General features: G+C 36.8%; 1 protein-coding gene across 1 annotated transcript in view; it reads right to left on the bottom strand.

Annotated features, from left to right (window-relative positions):
* The window catches only part of Cad96Cb (protocadherin Fat 4-like Cad96Ca), a 36,133-nt gene that overhangs the window by 11,519 nt on the left and 2,220 nt on the right, over positions 1–22,394 (bottom strand). The window contains exons 2-4 of the mRNA XM_028301584.1: positions 19,124–19,248; positions 1,337–1,426; positions 939–1,135 (exon numbers count right to left, since the gene is read on the bottom strand). Of these exons, the coding sequence (XP_028157385.1) occupies positions 939–1,135; positions 1,337–1,426; positions 19,124–19,187 (351 nt within the window). The 5' untranslated portion in view covers positions 19,188–19,248. The remainder of the gene's footprint in view (positions 1–938; positions 1,136–1,336; positions 1,427–19,123; positions 19,249–22,394) is intronic.

Here is a 22,394-nt window from a genome sequence, read left to right on the forward strand (position 1 = left end):
AGTTGTGGTGCTTTACTGAGACCTCCTATGGACAACTTGAGAGAACCAGAAGAATCACTATGCACTGTTTTGCTTCACTTGCCCACACTCATGCACGTTCACGAACACTTAATGGTTAATAATCCACTATTATTACACATTAATAGTCGCCGAAACACGAATTTGAGGAAATAAAACAAAACCATGACGCTTCAGATTCCCGCCAAGAAGTCCACCTCATCAGGTCATTCGTTCTCCACTGCAAGGGCATTAGTTATCCATCTCTAACTGACCAGAAGCAAATTTACTGGGCGACTGTCTGGCTCTCTTAGCTAAGGACAATTTTTTTTTATCCACAACGAGGAAGTTCTTAGCCTGTATCTCACCTGATGGTAAGTGATGATCAGGCCGAAGGTGGAAGCGAGCATCACCCGGAATCCTTAACCACGGAGGAACTGGCTATCTTACCTCTAACTGCCGGAACACAACAATGCTGTTAACATTGTTGTTATGGTGACAGACTTAGGTAAGATGGTGGTAGCTAGCCAGGCGGACTTACAACAAGCCCTACCACCAACCAAACCGAACAGAAAAATCTGCTCCCACTGGGAATCGAACCCGGGACCTCTGCGTCTGAAGCAAGTGGTCTTACCACTAGACCACAGAGGTGGCAAATTGTTGACATGAGCCAGAATCGTTTCTCTCTTTGCTGCTGCAACCGCAGCGATATTATTTATGTCGCCGCCTCGCTGGCCGCCTGGATCACTCACGGGGTCGGTGGTCCGGCGGCGGTCGCAGCGCACGTTGACGTACACGTTGGACGGCCCGCGCAGCTCCTCGCGGTCGAGCGGCCGCAGCAGCGTGAGGTTCTTGGAGCCCGCCGCCACGCCCACCGCCGCGCCCTGCTCCTGCAGCCGCAGCGATATGTCGCCGCCTCGCGGGCCGCCTAGATCACTCACGGGGTCGGTGGTCCGGCGGCGGTCGCAGCGCACGTTGACGTACACGTTGGAGGGCCCGCGCAGCTCCTCGCGGTCGAGCGGCCGCAGCAGCGTGAGGTTCTTGGAGCCCGCCGCCACGCCCACCGCCGCGCCCTGCTCCTGCAGCCGCAGCGATATGTCGCCCGCCTCGCTGGGATCGCCATTCACGCTTAGGGTTCCTGATAATCATTGAGAAATTCTAAAATTTGGTGTTTGTGCATGAATTCTCCACAACAAAAATCAAGTTCTTATACATATATTCTTCAACATTATTCTAATGCCCATTTTCACCATCAATCCCTATTTTTTTCAAACTTGGGATTAGCCATAAGAATTGGTTCAAACTTTAGCTTAGACACGGCAGTAAGAAATGAACGAACCGATGACGCTGCCCACCGGCGTGTCCTCGCTGATGAAGAAGCTCTCCACCGCGCCGCCATTCATCAGGTAGCACCGGCTGTCCTGGATCGCTGCAAAAAATACAACCTTCGTTAAGTTTGCTTTACCTAAATAACAATTTTATACCACATGCACTTTCTAGTATCGAGGATAACAGCATTAATGCTGTCGTCTTCTTAAGTGATATGTATAATAGTACTCTGAAACCGCCCTTGTTGTTAGGTTAGTAGTAACGTAATTTCCACACTATGGCATCGACGTGAAACCGTATTTTCTTTCTAGTAATTAACCCTTGACATACTTAGGTACGAGTATATGCCGTAAATTCGGTTATGAATGTGCCCATTACGATGTGAACTACAACAGTCGTGTTTGTTCCTGAAACCTAATAATTTTAGCTTACTGCAAATTAGACATCTTGTTGATATAAGGAGACATTTATATTTTTTTCTTTTTTTGCGTATGAATCGATTTTTAAACAATACTTACGATAATATACGATCATTAGGATCATCGCCCTTCATTCCATTCAGTCAATAAATAAAAATATATTAACGATGATTATTATCGACACATCATCTAGTGATTGTCTACCGGGGTCAGCTAACCGGGTCGGTACTTCGTCACTTATCAATCCAGGACAGAGCTCCCCCTATGTGGTGGTGGGGTCACCCTAGAAGGAAATCGAACGTTTAGCCGCTTTGTGTTTTTGTTTAGTTCTTCACTTCCGATGCAGATTAATTTAAGTATTTTGTTTTGTTTATAGTTAGTTTGTGTAATGCGGTAAATATTTGAATGAATATTTCCATGCCAGGGGATTTTATAGGTTTTATAAATCAAAGCTACCTGCATTAAAGCCCAATCGATTGGTTACCTCCCACAATTGGTTGGGAGTCTAAAGTGGGACCTATGTTTAATAATTTTCAACATTCTAGTGAATATGACGTAGCAGCCACACTCGTTAACTTTCATTGAATAAATTATAACAATTGCAAACGCTTTAACTGCACTAATTGAGTAATCAATTCAGTTACTGTTGAGTATATCTGAACATAATAATTGTTCACGAATTGAATTCAGAATTACAGTATAATGTTGTCGAATTGGGGTTTAATGCTCGGTAAATGGTTTAATAATGCGTGTAACCATGCGAGAGCTCCGGTGCGGTTTAATTGCGGTTCGCACCACGGCCCTGCACTGCTGAGAGCGAATGTAAGTAAGGGCTCACGGAAGGAATGCTTAATATTTTTAGGTCAGATTTATTTGAGATGGATTTTTCCTTAATAGGTATTAAAGTACCCTCACTAATTTATTTATTACCTTACAAACTCAAACCATACCTACTTTTTAGATAGAGTTTATAATTTGAACAGTGTCTACGAGTATCACATGTCCTTGCTACACGATTTTGTAAAATTAAAGTTTTCAATTTAAATTTTTGACACCACAGATTTAAATGCAACAACTTAGTATACTAGCAATTCGTTAAAATGTAAGTAAGGTCAAAGAAAATTGCGAATGGCACGAATGGTGTGTGAATCACGTCGTTTAACAAGTCGTCTGCGCACAAAAAGCTTAATTACCACAAAAAGAGACGCGAGCGCAGTCGCGCGTGGACACACACGCCCGCGGGCAGACCAACGATAAGCTTGAGTACTAATAAAATATGACTTTCCGATAAGCTTGAGTAAAATATTACTTTCAGTACACTTTTTTTACTTTCAAGTGATTTTCCAGGTGTAATTGGCTTGTATTTTACCTAGCTCATAATTTGATGAGGTTTTTCAGTTTTTTCCAATCATTAATTTGTTGAGACAAACAATTAAGAAAAGCTATAAAATTATCGCGAAAAAAGGACAACTTTATTAATAAAAAAACGGAAGTTCATAGTAGGTAAGTAAGGTAGAAATAATGACGTAAGTATGCTTCTTAAGGGCATATTCTTGGGTGTGGATGTCATTTTGTAATCTGTTTCGTATAAGCATTTTCCTGTCGTGCGTAAAAGCACTTATCATATGCCAATTGCCTCAATGCTACATAATAATTATGTGGATCGTTAAGTTTCGTACTTCAAATTTCTGGAAAGCAGAAGTTGCAATAATAGGCTTGTAACACGATAGTAAACACTTTCCCGTGAACTATGGTATTATAAAAACATCGTCTCGTTGACCGCGAGCTATCATTACAAGCTCATTGGTGACCCATCACGACCTCGCCTCTACAATCAGAGGCAATTTCTAGAAACATTTTAATATTAACTTCATTAAAATGCCAAATGATATTAGTAAGTGGGTATGTGGTAGGTAGGTTGGTACGCAATCATACATAATAATACATAATATAAATCGCAAAACTGTGTTGATAAATGACTACGAGTATATGAACTTACTTACCAGAGCCCCGATTACGGTAATTTTTAACGTCAACAATCCAGATACGCTTCTCGATTCTGCGATACGATTGGTCGTTCAACAGCGTACGTCAGCTGTTTTGACCAATCGTATTGCAGAATCAAAAACGCGTCTGGATTGTAGACGTTAAAAGTTACCGTAATCGGGGCTCTGTGTATAATCTATCTAATTTACGTGAAAGTGATTGAAATTAAATAAAACAAACAACATTCGTGCTGACGGCTAAAACAACTGTGGGCAAACAAAGCGTCTAGCACTAATTGTGGACGGCGTAATTACTGCCGGGTTAACAATCTCGATGGGAAATTTAAAAACGAAAACTGATATAGCATTATTTTTCCGGCTAACATTCAGCCATTTTATTGGCTATTAAATATACTAACTTAATTTATTAGGTTCTTAAGAAGAGTTGACTAACTACTGATTCCAAACTAAAATACCACTAAATAAGTCATAGGTACGCAATACTTTTCTATTATGTGGGATTTAAAATTAAAGTAGTGAATTACAATAATGCCAAGGATGATGATTTTTTTTCTGCTGATTTTTACCAAGGATACAGGATTTAACTTAAATCCAACTGTATAAAGTTAGACTAAAGAAAATAGACAGGTAGACGTCCATTGAAGGCTTCAATGAATGACGAAACGCCAAGGCAACTGCAACACGCAAACTTGCAACTCAGCGTAACACTTACTGCAGTGGTGGTGCCACAGACTGGAGAATTTGCAGTTCGCGCATTCCAAGGCAGTTTGCCAAATAACTTCGCTAGATAACGCATATGAGTATTTCTCAAAAAAAATGTACATTTTGAAAAAAAAAAGTGTGCTTTGAAACAGTTCAAAAGTTTTATATTTATAAATCATTACACAAAAAAAACACACACACAATTTTGAAGGATGAATATTTATCTTTAAGATAACGAAGAATTATAGCTATAATCCTGCTTATTACCAAATATTTAGATATTTTAAAAATAGTCCTTTTTTACCTTTCATACAAAAACCTGTTTGCCACCCTAGCTTTTTCATGTATTTTTGTATCATAAAATGCGATACGTAACTAAATTATTGTAAATTTCTTTGTATTATCGTTCTACAGTAATCGCAGTTTCTGTATCAAATTGATTTTCTATGGGGTGTCATAATGAATTGGCAATTTAAAGCGAAAAAACAAAATGAGTCGCTCTCATTTACTATTTCGTTATTTACTCTTTAGTTACGATTTATTTCTACTTTCCCATGGTTTCTGAACAATTCCGTATTTATTTTACACGGACAACAATAGCTGCACTCTGAATGGCTGTTGGCCTGACGTCTCCGCCATAACATCTATCGCGAAAATTAGTGAAAACGTGTGTGTTTTGTGGGATTACTTTTTCGTAACAGGCAGTAAAATCAGCGATTTTATATAGAACGGTAAGTCTTCATTTAACCATTTTTTGTAATACGTGTGGTACGAACATTTAGTAAGCTTTTATATTTGCTGTAACAAATTTTATCAAAAAAATACTTGTTTCTGATCTCATTTTGTCTAATATTTCGTTACGTTTTTTACGAATTTCGTTACGTTACGAAAAAGTACAACATAATGCTGAGTGTATACTGTTATTACCTGACTAAGCATAGTAATATTCACTACTTAATTTATTTCAAAAAATATAGAGCGTTAATAACAAAAGGATTGGATACTATCTGCTTTACAGAAGTGCCACCAGCAAAAAATTATCAAATCATTTAGATTACGTTTTTATGTGATTACTTCTTTTGTTTTTTTAGGAATGCCGCCAAAAACCAATGCCGAAAGGCAAAAAGCTTACAGAGAACGACTCAAAATGGATAAACATGATGGAACAAAAATAATTTTATTAAAATAGTATGAATGATTACTCCCTTATTTTATTTCTAACCCCTTAATATTACCCCGTATTTGGGTGCATACTTACAAATATTTCGAATTGAATAAATGAAGAGCATTCACAATATTTCGCCAATGTATAACAAGCCTTATGGCCTTACTATTTCGTTACTACCGTTTCGTTACGTACACTTTTTTTGAGAAATACTCATATACGAATATTATTAATATTTTTGGTATCGTTGTTTTACAAATATTAATTTCAACATTTACATAGCTAACGTAATGGAAAAATAACATACATATTATTTGCCAACGCATAATCTAATGAAGCTTTTACGTGAAATGGTTGCGCTATGCAATTACATGTAAGTTATTTGACAAGTAATTAAAATGTAAATGAAAATAATACGCGAATACAAAAATACTGTGCAAACAAAACAATACAAAGTGAACCAACTAAACCGTATACAGGGTGGAAACGATAAGTGATCTCATTCGATTATTTCTAAACTATACAAGATATCGTAAAACTGGTTACTGATCCTGAAAGTGCTTCACGAGCTCTATCCAACGGTACCAATAATAGGTTACAGAATTAACTGGATCTATCCGAAAAATAATTATTTTCAGCTTCCATACATTTAGTAAAACCACATAATATTAAAAACTATACAAGATATTCAAAAACTGGTTACTGATCCTGAAAGTGCTTCACGAGCTCTATCCAATGATACCAATAATAGGTTGCAAAATTAACTGGATCCATCCTAAAATTCAATGTTTCCAGCTTCCATACATTTAGTACAGCCACAGTCATGGCACTCATGTCTTGATAATATTATAGCAAGTAAAGCCTAAAACCAATGTTTTCCATGAATAATTTTAAATAAGAATGCAATTTACGAGTGCATTTTAAGTGTTTATTGTTTAATAAAAAAAATTAATACTTCTAATTTTGTTTGACTGGCATTCATTTAGTATGGAGATTGGAGGCTGAAAACATTTAATTTTCGGATAGATCCAGTTTATTATGTAACCTATTATTGGTACCGTTTGAAAGAGCTTGTGAAGCACTTTCAGAATCAGTTATCAGTTTTTCGGTATCTTGTATAGTTTAGAAATAATCGAGTGAGATCACTTAACGTTTCCACCCTGTATAATGTGCTGGCTGATGTATGCACACGAGCTAGCTTATCTGTGTCCACTGACCACGTCTCCAGTATAAGCATACGAATAAAGGTGGCAGGTTTGGATGAGGAGCACTCACCCCGGGACCTGATCGCGAGCGCAATGGCCGCCACCGTAGCCGGCCGCGCCGATGTTGGCTGCACCACTGCACATCATCAATACATACCCGTATTATTCTCTTAGCTATTGTGTAACTTGTGAATAAAAACTTCTTAAATACTGAGTAGCAACTGCAGACATAAACAAATATAAGGTGAGAGCTTTTGAAAAGGGTAAGATGATATCACTTGAATGTTTGGACCGCAGAATAATATTTAATTCTGATGTGATTGTACTGCCATTTCATAACACACTGTGCACACTGTGGCGCGGTGTGGTGGGCAGGGGGAGCACTCACCCCGAGACCAGAACCAGTGGTCACTGACATGGTGCATGTAGCGTTTAAAACTTAACTAATTCTAAAATTTGCTGAATTTCTTAGTAGATTACTTTGTTGTTATTTTTTAACCACTTTAGTTTATGTTGCTTTCTAAACGACTGACAATAGGGAAACAGAAAACCTACTTATGCATGTTTTGTGTTAGTTATCGTTTTTATACCGGTATATGGTAGCATCGGTGCTACCATCATGATAAGATAGAAGTCGGAACTGAAATATGTTATTACTGTATTGAGCTACAAAATATCCACTTCAATTTATGAACCACCTCGTGAAACACATTAACCCAATTTACTCTTTTTTTGTTTAGGTTATTTTTATTGATTAACCTCAGTATTCGTCGTGTATTGTGTGTGATGCAGGAACTGTAGAAGTACTGACTGACATTCAAATGAAATAATTTAAGCTTTTCCAAAGAACTTACTTTTTGATTACTCAAGTTAATGTAGAGAAATTGTTAAGCCTCTTGCTTACTTATTTACAATTGCAAATAATTTCAAATGACAACATGGTAGATCACTTATGACAAAATAGCGGAAATTCACAGATCCCACCTACGCCTGTAGTGTTGCTAATGCTGTTCGTCATACGACTTCTATTATTTAATGACACAGTTTACTTTGTAACATCTCTATGATAAGAATTCTCGTATTAGCATAAAGATGTTTATCAATGATGGTCCCATTTACAATACTAGCCAAAGTTTTCCACGGCAGGTGCGCAGAGACAAGCGGCCGGAAGACGGTCGCGCAATAAATCCCCCTCCCCGCACTTCCGGCCGATTTGAAATTCAAAATGGCTGCGGGTTGGTACCCGCGATGTGGGGCGACCACTTTCGGTTTCGTGGTGACCGCTCGGGGTGCGGATGGATATGATACGTGACGACCTGGTTTACTGCGCCACCGCATGGGAACTAATTAAGGACATGTTTTTATTATACTGATGAGAGGGGCTGGTGAGAGACCTCACCAGGTCTTGAGTTTGCACAATAAACTGCCTAAACATACCAATTGAACAAGTTAGATATTAAACCTGTAAAAGTTCTAAAAGTTTGAGATATGAGACGACTCAAAGAGTCAAGCCGGAAAATTAAACCTGAAGTATTCAGAAAGTGATAACTAATCTCAATGCACGACTAAAATCACTTCTCATTGTTATTTCATATTATCTGTCATTCCAATCGTTGAATGTATGGGACCGAGGGGACAAAACAGAATGGGGAATACCTGTGCTACAATTAGTCATGCGGATAGTGGACGAACTAATGATTCAAACAGCATAAGGGTGATTGAGTGATGCCGACAATTTAGAATAGAGTCAATAATAATTATGTACCTTGCCGTATGTTACCGTTTAATACAATAAAAAAGAGTATCGAAATTACGCAATGCTTGTTTCTCGTATGGTGTAATTTCCAATCAAACTTCAGAAGGATTTATTATATCTGTGGATCTATTTACTAATTTACCTACTACCTACACAATTACCTAGTGGTTAGCGAAAATTGTGTCAACATGAAGCTTTTTAAATTAATATGATAATTATAAATTCATATTCATCTTCTATCGCATTCACGTTTAAACACGGTAAAAAGAAACTATTCATAATTTCCACGAAGGAAAGAAAGCTTAATATGATCAATTTATCAATATCTGGCTTAATCAGCAGTGGCGAACTTATAACCTTGTGATAAATATCAAATCGATTTTATTGGTACCTGCGGTAATGACAGTGAAAGCGCGGGCGCTGTCCTCGCGCTCCTCCGGGCGAGCCGATGATTGCAGGCCGTGCCCGGGTACGAGTATTGCAGCGCGTCACGCCTATTATGCGAGGTGATTTCATCGCAGACATTACACTGCGTAACAAGCAGTTCATTGGCTTTAACCTATGATCTGAGGCTTTAACTAAAATGCTAAAATTTTAGAATACTCTAGGCAGTATGTGAGAAACTTCCGTACTTGAACCAATAATCTGGACCAAAAGTGTCAAAATACCTACTCAGTATTTGACCGAAATTTTGGCGACCTGTTAGTAATTTTTTTTATGAATGGAACAAAACACTTGTTATCATTAGGTACATTTGAAACTCTGTCGGGTACTTAAAGATCAGTCACTTAGTAAAATTATTACCTTGACGACTTGAAATGATCTCAGAAAGAGAAACGACAAGTTGATTAGTTAGGAGGCTGAGATGTGATAAGATAACGATATAATATTTTTATTTGAGTGTAGTTTGCGATTACTATCATTAGAGATTTAATAATAACATTACCATAATTAAATCCGTGGGAATTATATTTCCAGATCGGATATTATGTTGTTAACTTTCATTTTCAACGTAATCAGACAATAACCAGACAATTAGGATGGAGTACAAGTATAAAAATGAACTAGAAATTAATTAACCTACCTAATTAATTAATTGAAATTTTTCCAATTATATGTAAAAATTACGTTGCAACTTATTAGGTTTTGTTGCATACTCGTGACGTGATGACATGCCTGATCTAAAGGATTAGTACCTACCTCTATCATTATTTATTTATTTACCTTTATTAAAGAAACATACAGCCTTGTTTGACACATGCCTTTAAAGTTTCTAAGGCTAGGCTGTACAGTCAAAGTTGAAAAGGAGACAGATGGGCAGTTATAGTGGGTCTTCATCTCCATTGCCTTGCCAATAGTAGCAAATAGTAAAGTGCGCCTTAATGTGTGATCAATCAATATAATTTCAAAATCAATAAGTAAATAAAATGACAAACGGAATGGATGATGCCACTTTCGGCTTTTCCAATATTTTCTACAATCGAGCAAATTGCCGACGGAGAAAGGAGGCGCATTAGATGTCAATTTATTGAATTACAGATCATTCGGCTCATTTCCGGCCTGGGCCGTGGCTTGTCGGTGCTGCAGGGCTGCCACCAACCTGCAGGGCGTACCTACTTTGCTACTCGTATAACCAAAATTATTTTACTTTTCTTTCTGAAGTATGGCTGTAATTGAGTTGAAAAGCAAGTGATAAATTGTATTTTAAACTTTTATATTGCATTTTTTACTATAAAACTAGCTTTCCGGCCGCGGCTTCGCCCGCGTGGAATTTCGTTTGTTAAATTTTCCTGAATTTTCTTTGCTATAAACCTCACGGAGCCCGAGACCTTTCCAACGAATGCAAAACCGTGGAAATCGGTTCGTACGTTCTGGAGTTATAGCGTCAGGGAGGAAAACCCGACTTATTTTTATATAGTAGATTATCACTGTTACGAGATAAAGCAACAAAAACACTTCTATAAAGGTAAACAGATATTTACCCTCCCGAGAGGTTTCAACTCGGTTGCACAAGTCATTGGTAAAACATAATACAATTTCAATTAAATACAGAGAGTACAGACGAGCTCTATAAAATCATCATTCAATAAAGAAAATTCGTCTCACAATATCGACAAAATACAAAGTCAAAGTCAAAATTTATTTATTGTTTAGACTAATAAATACTACTTACAAATCGTCAATTATTTTGCTCTTAAGGAGCCTTTACAATATATCTCATAATCTTTTTACCCTACCAGCGCTTCGAGACCAACATTTGGCAAGTGCTGAGAAGAAGCGCCGCAACACAGTACAGTCTTTTAACTACCGTTATATTAAAATTCTGTCAGGGGGTAGCCCTATCAAGGTGAGTATGTTGTATAATGATTACACGCTGCTTATCTACTTAACATGATTAGCAACAGGGCGTGATCGGGCCGCGAGCGCGCTTGACGGATTAAGAGCTAACGCGAGTGAGTTGTCATATCAATCAAGAACGAAAGTCATTTGTCGTAGTTAACATGTCGTTAAATATACTAGTGTCTTTCCCTAGGTAATTACATCCGTTTCTTTAAACAAATATTTTTTAATTTTCTTACTTAAATTTTTATGTAGCTTTTACTAATCAATAGCACATAATATCATTCACGTCAATTTTGAAATAATACCTATCTAAAAATATAAATACTCGTAAAATAGACACGCGTAACCACTATTCAACGTAACACTTTATTTTTTAACTACAATTAAAAGAACTCTAATATCAACTTGCTTAAATAACTATTTTGAATAATAATTTTCTTTGATAATAAACTAATTAATCACTTTAGCTTTAGCACGATCAATTAACAGTTACATAGTTATTTTGATTTGACCAAAGAGTACATGCATTACGTAACCTACTGCATGACTGCATGCCGTCCGCATCTTAACGCGTTGATGTCTTTTTGTAACATCTTATCTAAAGCTCTCCTGTAGGATTTCTTAATTTTTGTAAGCTTACATTTATTACGTATTTTATTTGTAAGTTGACTTTGTTATTCAGAGTAATTAATATTTAGCAACATCTTTTGAGACTTTAAACAAAAAGTCCTCTGAGCAAACATTTAAAAAAAAAAATCTTTCCTTAATGCATATTATTGGCGATTTGTAAAATATGATTAGAGCTAATTTTTAAATAGGAATTTCTAATAGAATCTTTTTTCTTTGTTGTGTACTTGCACCGAAGCAATAGAGAATGCTAAGGTCTGCGCCGCTTGCCGGTCATAACGGCGAGGCGGGGAGGGTCGCGCGCCGCGATGCGTGCTTCCTGCACGACTGCTCGCACTAGCGTACTACAAGAATCGTTCGTTCGTTCGTTCGTTTTCAGCCAAATGACGTCCACTGCTGGACAAAGGCCTCCCCCAAGGTTTTCCACAATGAACGATCCTGCGCTGCCCGCATCCAGGCTCTTCCCGCGACAAGAATCGTACAAGCTCACAATAACAAAATACTTTATTTATACTGTTAAATACACACTTCATGCTTCAGTAGTTTACATTTCCGTATGATAAATTGGTTAAAGTTTATTTTTCTTCAGTCTCAAAAATGTCACACAATTTGGAGGAATCATAATAAGCAAATTCTTATAAGGATGACTTGTGAATAGAGGAATTAATACAGCTAGCCAGAGATCAATATAATAAAAATATGCTGAAAGTATCTAAAAGTCAAGAACACATCAACTTCAGCAAATTGTTAAATTGTCGTTCCAATTTGATTTCATTCTATTCATCATCATATAAGTGCAATCGAAAAAGCATTTTACAATTGAGTTACCTATAATGGATATCCATTACAAATTACGGTACAAAAATCAAAGTATTGGAAAATATATACTCTTCATACAGTGTGAGTCACGTTAAAGTGTACATATGAAAATAGATGAAACTAGACCTATTTTTATCGACAAAAAAGAGGTCAAAATAAATATTTTTGAGATTTTTTTTTAATTTTTTATAGAATTTTTTTTCTTCCAATTACTTATTGTAAAGAAAACGTAATAACTTTTAAACTAAGCGGTATATTCTGATAAAATAAAAACAGTAATAATGCTAAATAACAGGCGATACTAAAAAAATACATAAAATACACAAAAAAGGCCAAAAAATAATAAAAAATGATACTTTTTGTAAAAAATCTGCTTTTAAATTCGTGTTTTTTTGGTTATTTCATAAATTTCTCCAAAAAATGCCCCTATAATCGGTGGTTTTTATTACTTTGTATTATTCTCTATCGTATTACCTTCGTAAAACCAAAAATCGCATGTCTCTATCCCTATCACAACGTTTGCAATGATCGTTTGAACTTAGCCTCTCCGGGCGCGCCATTCAACGCTTCGTTAACAACGAAACTGAAAATGGCTCTAGATTTGTAATTTTGATAATTACAAGTTAGATTTCAAATAAAAACAAAAGATTTCGAAGTAAATTAAGCATTTTAGTTAAAATTAAAATTGTCTCTACCTGTAGCGGAGAATAATGTTGTCTGCCACAACAAATGCCTTTGTTCAAACGATCATAGCAAATGTTGTGATACATGCGATTATTGGTTTAACAAAGATAATACGATAGAGAATAATAAAAAGTATTAAAAACCACCTGTTATAGGGGCATTTTTTGGAGAAATTTATCAAATAACCAAAAAAACACGAATCTAAAAGCAGATTTTTTTCAAAAACTATCATTTTTTATTATTTGTTGGAATTTTTTGTGTATTTTATATATTTTTTTAGTATTGCCTGTTATTTAGCATTATTACTATTTTTATTTTATCAGGGTATACCTCTTAGTTTAAAAGTTATTACGTTTTCTTTACAATAAGTAATTGAAAGAAAAAAAAATCTATAATTTTTTTTAAAAAAATCTCAAAAATTTTTTGACCTCTTTTTTGTCGATAAAAATCGGCCTTGTTTCATCTATTTTCATATGTACACTTTAACGTGACTCACACTGTATAAACGCAATGCAGTCTCCAGAGGAAGAGTTCAAATGAGGTTTAGAAGTTACAAAACGTTTCCGCTCCACATCGCTAAATGTTAATCAAAGCAAACAATAGCGTCTGCCAGCGCCGCGCGGACCATGCAAATCTGTTCGATGCACCTTCTGGGACTAGCACACAGCCAGTACACAACAGCCTTAAAGCTAAAATTCAAGATAATGTTTGTAACGAATGATGAATTGGAAAAAGATTGTGAGTTTATTAAAACGAGTGTTTTCAGATCACTGTCACTCTTTGAAATCTCCGTGCCTGGCAGGTTTTTTTAACTAGGTATGTCATATCACACACCTCAAACTACCCATCTTTAAATTATCACTATTACCGCAACCAACATCAAAAACAATTAGATGCTTTGGCTTTGTTTTATCATACAGACTCAAGGATGAACGTGTAATCACTTCACATAATTATTATAATCACCGACTAAGCGAAGATTAAGTGAGTGTCGGGCCTACAGTTCCTGCGACTAATTAAATTAAAAGCTTTATAAGGGAAGTGTCAGTTTACCGAAACCAGTGGAGAGGCGAGAACAATGCGCATCCGACACGCAGTGTGTTAGCGCATCCTGCGGCCGCGTGAAGGGCGAAGATTTTTATACGCACATACAATAATACGTCGCGCAAACGATTGGAGGACATCAGTAGTGTGATCTTTTTTACACTGCCGCACATTTCAGTAAATACGAATCCCAATATTGTAGTCGAGAGGTAAAAAAACGTATCCGTAGCTAACGAGAGTTGCGACGATATGATGTCTTGGGAGAGATGCTGAAAGTATTTTCAACTAGGTACTGTGCATTATTAGTGTCACAATAAATCGCTTACGTCATTGAATATTTGATGACTAGACTTACACTGAAGTTTTTACATAAGATATGGCTCGTGTGCAACAAAGCGTTGCGGTTTGTTGTGCTGCTTTAGTGGTTGCGGCGGCGAGCAACAATAGCCTCACACTTTCTTTACAACATCTTTGAGTGTTAGATCATATTTCGCAATTCCGCCATTGAATAGAAAAGACCAGGCTTACATGTCTAATCTATAAAGAATAGAGTCTGATTCTATTTCAATTAGAACACTTTTATAAGCTGACTTTGCCGTAAGTAATAATATAATATTTATTTTGGTAACGTGGTTTTGCTCAAGAAGACATCGACTCTACAATGTGATTGCAAAAATTAAGTTTAGAAAACTACCGTTTTAAATTTATCACATTATGAAACCCGTAATTAATTTGCATTTGACCGGTCTGTCCTCAGCGTGTCTAACGCCGTCGACCGATGTTCCGATCGTTGCGATACTTCCCGCGGTCGCGCTGCTTGTCGCGTAACTGTAGGGCTAAATAGGAGGAAGTGCCGCCAGCCGCGACCGGGTCAACTGGCCCAATATTTCCTCCCTGAACCTAACTGTGTCAAGTTACGGTTGTGGTATTTACATAATATGGCTTATTATTTACATAGTATTTAAATACGTCATATTATCTGTGATACGTCTAAGTTAATAAATCAAAGCGTTATCGTTGCTACATAAGTAGATATGAGTGCAACAGTAACAGTACAGAAATGAGTGTATTGATATTACAATCATACCATATCTTTACCAGTGACTATTCAACTTTCTAGCTTCCTATTATCACTGATGTATATTACACACAAGGAAGGACTTTTACATACTGTATGTATCAGTATGTAAAAGTCCTTCCTTAGTATTTTCTAATAAACACTTAGCTCTAACTAAAAATGTTTAATTGCATAGTAATTTTCAGTAATGACTATCTACCTACATAATATCGTCATACACAACTGCTGTGTTAGGAAATAGGTTTGCTGCACTGTATATTTAGTGTTGCACCACATTTGCTTACAATAAATATAGAGTCTGTCTAGTTTGCATTAATCCGGTATTTTGTCGTCGGAATACGGCTATTAGGGGCAGGAATCAGCAACGAACGATTGTTCGCGGTCATTCTGCGCTGACGCAACGGCAATCATCGGAAAAGCGGAGGAAATTACTGTACGTTTTTCAATCTCGAATTGAATGAATTTGGTTAGTTATCGACTACAATGTCTTAGAAGTCATAATCAAGATGTGTAGTATGTTTTGTCATTGTTACACAAGCACAATTTCTTCTAACTAATCGTACATTTACCTACTTGTATGCTTTTACACAAGAAGAAAATGCTTTCGATCACGCACACCATGCGGCGACAGGATATTTAATACCCATGGACTGGACACTCCTACCCGAAGTAAAGGCATACCTATATTAATTAACGTAATAAAACATGTAGGCATGTTGGTTTTAAGATTAGTATCAATTTATTTTTACGTCCTTAGATTTCTTTAGTATGTAAAGTAATGAATTACCTACATTCTTAAAAATCTAAAAAACTGATTTCAATCATTTTAATAATTGTTTAAAGCAATTCGTCATCTTTGTTCACCGCTGAGCACTTGATTATATTAAGTACATATTATCATTTTCTTTCAACCGCACTGCAATATTAACGCACATTAGCATTTAATTTTCCGGTTGATTTGTTAAGAATGCTCCAAGACATTAAAACCGTTACTTTTGCTTTAAATAATAATCATAAAATTTAAATAGGATAAGCAAGTAACTTAACTAAGTAACTGTAACCGTAACCTATTTTCTTTGCTTGCCTTAAATTACTAAGAGTAGGTATACATTAAAAATAATTATTTACTAAAGAAGATTTAATTGGGGAACTTCTTCCATTATCATACTTTCATTTTGACAGTTTAGAGTTATCGTTTTGATAAATCGTCGTCATCGTTTGGTTTTGTGTCTTCAGAATTAATGAAATAGGAAGCTTAAAGTCCAACACAGCTGTTGAGAAACTGCAAGCTCTGAGTGAAACTCTTTGATTTCAATAATTGGAAATTATGAAATCAAGAAACAATGATCACGAGAAAAAATATGATTTCTTAAGCTCGGGAAATTGCACTGAAAACACTTAAGAAAGTGTTCATCCCTACTAGGAAGTAACAAATGCTCGGCGTAGCTTAGCAGGTCATTTGCATAGCGCACCATGCAAGCCATGCATGCGACGATGCACGCTTACGGAGACGTTTATATGGTTCGATTTATTGGAATTCGTCTTCATTGAAGCCATAACTATAGTTTTATTTTATTTATTTAAAAAAGATCAACAAGATTGCCACAAACTAGGTAAGAACAACAATGGTTAATTGTACAACTATGCGTGCAAACCATAGGTGCAAACTGAATTAAAGCTGACAACTAATATTTTAATACTTTTGTGATATAATACAACCTACTGATATTTTTTCAGATAAAGCCGTAAGCCTAAATATATATAAACTTTATGTAGGTACCTATTCAAATTATTTGAATTATTGAAAAAAAAAAACATACTTTTAGTTAGGTTTATCTGCCTTCGTTGTTAATTTAATGTCCTCCATATAATGAGTATCAAGTGCAACAAAATTACGTGCAAAATACGAAATGAACTATCTATAGAGTTCATTTCGTATTTTGCACGTAATTTTCAATAGTGAAAGTCGGCTGGTGTAAATGCCAAAGTCATATGTAGAGTAGAGGCTAGTGGCCTTTGTTCTCGCCGCGGTCACTCACCCTGATTGCGTTTAATCAATTTATGGCCTAGAGCTTTGCATTTGATCGTGACATGCCCTAATTTTTGTCATTGTTAGCGGTCGTTATTTGATTTGGACTAATCTTTTAAGGTAGGCTTACAAGTTCCGTATCTTTCGTACTTGACTCACAAAATAAAGGTGCGAGTACATAATATTATGATCGACTTCTAAATTCTTCTTCTAAAATATGTGTTTACGAATTTAATAAAATACAATAAAATTTTCCTTTTCAAATTAAACTCTATTTAAATGTTTTCTTTCTCTGGTTGTTTAGAACATGTTATCACCTAAGTGTGCAATAAAGAATGTTCTATGTACAACATACAATTAATAGCAGATTGCTGACTAACTTTATTTACTTTACCTAAAATTTAGGGTTGACTGTTCTACTAGCAATTTTTGATACAATAAAATAAAAGAAATACTGAAAGGAATGTACTGCGAACTTGTTTTACTTTTTTGTTCGTACTTTTGATACCTTTTAAATTAAACGGAGCAAGGTTCAACGCACGTCATCGTGGCCGACGGCGATCAAACAATATTGTAAGAGGCGCGGGAGGCACGCGAGGGCTGCAATTACCAATGTAGAGTACATTCCTCGACATTCCTAGAATGCAGGCTTATTTATATCGCTTCGATCAAGGACTGATGACCTGCTTTTAAAAAATAGTGAGTGCTTTAAAAAAGAAGCTTCTAATTTTGAGATGGAATTCTTATACTAAGTGCAAAGTGCGTTACCACACTGAAGCTATGCTCAATCAAATCGTATCCGTGATTTACAAAAGTGTATAGCAGCCGTAGTGTAATAGCTACTCACGTTGAAGGTACACATGCACGCTTACGGTTAGACTGCTATAATTTAAGTTTTGTATTTGTAGCAGCGAGCTAGAAAAGTATTAATGTTCTTACGAGTAGATCGAAAACGCATCAAAGAAGCGCTAATATTAGACAAAATATTATGTAAAAAATATTGAATAAAACAGTTCAAGCTTGCATTATATACGTTTGTTTCAAATAAACTAGGTAAATAAGTTACTTTTTGATGCTGCTCCTTCTCAACGTTTGCATGTCCCGAATCGGATAATGGTAGAGTCATATTAGGAAGTGCATTAAGAGTATTTACCTAAGTACCTAACTAGAGTCAATCAATAATGACTTATGTATGGTTAGTTAAAAGTGAAAACACAATGAAATACTTAAAGTTGCTATCGGTTTTCTATATAGCATAATTTGTTACTGCCGAAAAGTGTGAAATAAGATCTGTGTCGGGTCATAGCGTGCGCGAGCGCTCCGACACTTTGCAATATTCATTATTACCGTTGTATATTGCTTGTAAAACATCCATTAGGCTAATTAGTTCGTCCGCTATTCAACAGACACGACTTGCGACATGCGCCATTGCTCAAAAACATTTAAAATATTGTAATTGAGGCATATGGACTATTTGGTATCGGCACGCGAGGGAAACAGATTGAGAGCTGAGACCCTGCAATGTTGAGACATGCTGGTAAATGGATAGAAAGCTTGAGAGTCGTTTAAATTGACCGTAACTGCATTATGCTGTTAGCTAACTATGATCAAGAGGCCACAGGTATAAGAGCGTGTCGAAGGATAGACGGCTGCTGGAGCAAACGATCCCTTCTACAAATATTGGCGAAAATAGTTCGCCAATGAAACATAGTACATCAGTCAGCGTCAAATAGTTCGTAACACCCAAAGTAGCCAAAAAGTTCGCAACACGTCTTTTTGTGACGTCTTCAAGTTTTGCCAAGTTAGAAGTTCTACTGATTGCTGTGCCAAGAAGGAGTAGGTACACCGCTGTAGCCGTATGCTAGGGGCCTCACAACTGCGCTGTTGTGACTCTGTGGAGCAGGACAATAGGAGCGGTACCTTGCGCGCGGAGAGGCGGCATCAGCGCGAGCAGCACCGCGGCAGCGAGGGGGACGGCGGCCATGCTGCCGCTACCGCCGCGGCCGCATGCCGGGCCGCCGCGCGCCACGAGCTGCGATGCCGATCTGAAGGAAAAACAAAAGCGTTGTAACCAACAAGGGTAACGTCAAGGGACACATGAGCTGAAGTATTCCATCTATGGTAGGTATAAAAAGAGATATGATAAGAATTCGGACGTTACCTCGGACCTCACTTGGATTTCCTAAATTCTTTTTACGAGTAATAATATTTACCTATGTGCACCTTGGTAATTAGCCTGTAATGGCTGTTGATTAAGTACATAATAAATTGTAAAACGTTATTAGAAAGTGCAACTATCATTCCTAAGATTTTAATCGCAATAAATGAGTCTTAGTTACTTCAACTCAGTAGTATTAAGCACACGTTTCACTGAAATGTGGCATACGGCACAGTCACGCTCACCAAACATAATGCCTATGGCAATTTCTAGATAATTATCAAATAAACACTACAATCGGCGCAGAATCGCTTTCGCTGCGTTTAAACGCACTTACACCTACTTGCCAGTTTGCAGCAAACATATGTAATAACTATCCGTTTTAGCGTTCCCTGTGAAAGACATAAAAACCTGTCAGCACGATAGCCGACGAAATATTTTAAAATTGAGTGGAAGTTTCATTCTATCATGAATATTTTTGAGCTAGCATATTTATCTTGAACAGATCGACTGACATAGGTAGAACTTGGAGAACGAATTATTAAATCATATTTTGCTAGTGCTCTGATCCGAAGCAGTCAATTTCTCAAATGAAGTTAATTACAAGACAACTACCAATTACGTTTAGTGGAGTTTTCGGGGGAACAAGGGAATAGTTTGTATGAAAACTGAAGAAAAACATGTAATTTTTATGAAAATTACTCCACTGAGGCAACAGACAAGCAAATCTGGAGTGCTATGAGCACGCACGATGCTTGTATCGCATTTTTAGAAAACCTCAACACAAGCAATTTTAATTCAAATTTTGGACTACTTGATAAGTTACTATTATAACACACCAACGAAACCTGAAGCATATGTGGCGTCTAAGCCTGTACGGTTAGAAAGCGGAAAAAAGAGCGTCAAAATCGCACCAGTGCGCGGGCGTTCGCTTTCTACGGAACATTTGCATATGACCATTGTTCCTCAGATCAATCAAATGCTAGAGATAGGCCAATACTGGCAAACAGTGATGTAACTTGTGATTTTCTAACAACACTGAGATTTGCTTCAAAAATGCAACTTGACACCTTATGACATTCAAAACCATAACCGAGTTATTAATCTTGGTGAAAGCTTGGTAGAGTTCCAATTATTCGAGCAATTTGCTCAAATATGCAACAGTACTGACCCGCCGTATCATTACGAACAGAAACAAATGGAAATTTTATGGTAGTTTATCAGTAGCACAGTACCTAAATGATGGAGTTTCACAATTTGGCAAGTTAGATGTAGTTACCGTTTAAAACGTATTAAATACATAAAATTTATCTACATAAAAATAATTATTAGGTACCATAAGGAAGGACTAATTTAAGTAAGAGGTCGCTGGAGCCTTGACAGCACGCGTGATCTGATATCGAGGGGCGTCACGCCCAGTGGCTCGCCGTCGCTAACTGTGACTTTGTAACGAGCGCCTGCGATCGACAGGTGTTGAACACAATCGCAATGAAAAACAATATTTTTGGATTCAATTGAACCTTCAAGTTTTCGATAACCCATTGTTTTTTTTAAACGAAAGCAATAGAATAGGCCAAGAGCGAAAGGACAATCTCACACACCGGGGTGTGTGGGTCGCAAATAAAGACGAGACGAGACGAGAAACGTATCTATTTACTAATGATTACCTACATCAGAGGCTTTTGGCCCTGGAGCTGGATACATACTTAACAATATTTTCCGTTATTTCAATCACATTTATTATGTGAGTTCAATTCGTAATAGACTGCTAATCGAAAGATTGTAAAAAGTAAGCCATCTTAGTCAAAAAATATATTGCTCTTATATTAGTCACATGAACTGACTAGTTACATATTGAATTTAAGTAACCCATGGACGGTGTAGGAGTCTACGATTCTATAGACGTGACCGCGTTGCGCTCCGCTTACCGGCGCCCGCGCAACTCGCTCGGAACCACTGTTACACCGTGTTTTGAGCACCGTACACCGTACTATACACTAACACTATGTACAGCACGCACGTGAGCTAATAGAGTTACGATGAAAACAAGAGACGAGTTCATCGTGCCCACTCGGTGGAAAACCTATGAAAATTGGATAGCGGGGGCGGGCTACTTGCGAATTCCGATTGACAACGACAAGCTTTAGATGATGAAGACAAAGTGAAACTTATCAAGACAGTATTTAAAGACCTAAGACGTGTCTATTCTACTATGAATTAACTAGTATTTTTATTTTTAATTGACTTAACCCCAGTTTTTGAGTAAATCAACGTTGAGAATTCAGCTGATGTAATCTCAAATCAAAGATAATGATCAAGTGATAAGATAGACATGTGTCTTTTCAAGTCGGTAAGTATGTGTTTTGTTTTAGGTGGGTAATATCATAATAAACTTAAGAAAGTTCCTTGCATTACGTTTCAATGTGCGCAGGCGCGCTCGCGTGCTCAACTGGGGCTCTCCGTTGGGCGCCGGAGCGCAGCTTAGTAGCAGGCCGTGAACACACATTCAATGAGTAAGAAGATTTAAGTAATGTTGGAGCCAATAATATATTTATTAACTAGTAGTCATTTATACATCACGTCTAGTGCAAAACAAAGAGTTAACAAAGTGTCGGTTTTGTGTAACTAGTATACTAATTAGGGCTGATCGCACGAGGGTTCAAAGCGAATTTAGCCTTGGACCTCATAATACCTATTCCATTTGAATGTTGGTAATCCTAAAGTGTGGTAACGGTTTGATAAGTTTATAAGTAGGTTACCGAATAAGTAAGCTAAGTAATTCTTTTAGTTGGTTAAGACTTGTTGGCTGTTGGTTATGAGCCACGCCATCGATAATTTATTTACCTCAGGTTGACCTGTAAAGTTACTCGTAAATTCGTAATTAAGGTAACTTATTTAACTTTAATAAATTACACGCGTTAATGTTACGTTCGTCACAAATAAGTTTCAATAGTGTAGCGCCTGTATCAGCATGATTGGCAAACCTGTTTTAAAAAGAACTGAAATTAATTACTGAATTAATGGAAACCAGAA

Source organism: Ostrinia furnacalis, unplaced genomic scaffold, assembly GCF_004193835.3.
Source record: "Ostrinia furnacalis isolate ACB-3 unplaced genomic scaffold, ASM419383v2 OfSCF0954, whole genome shotgun sequence".
Classification (NCBI taxonomy): Eukaryota; Metazoa; Arthropoda; class Insecta; order Lepidoptera; family Crambidae; genus Ostrinia; species Ostrinia furnacalis.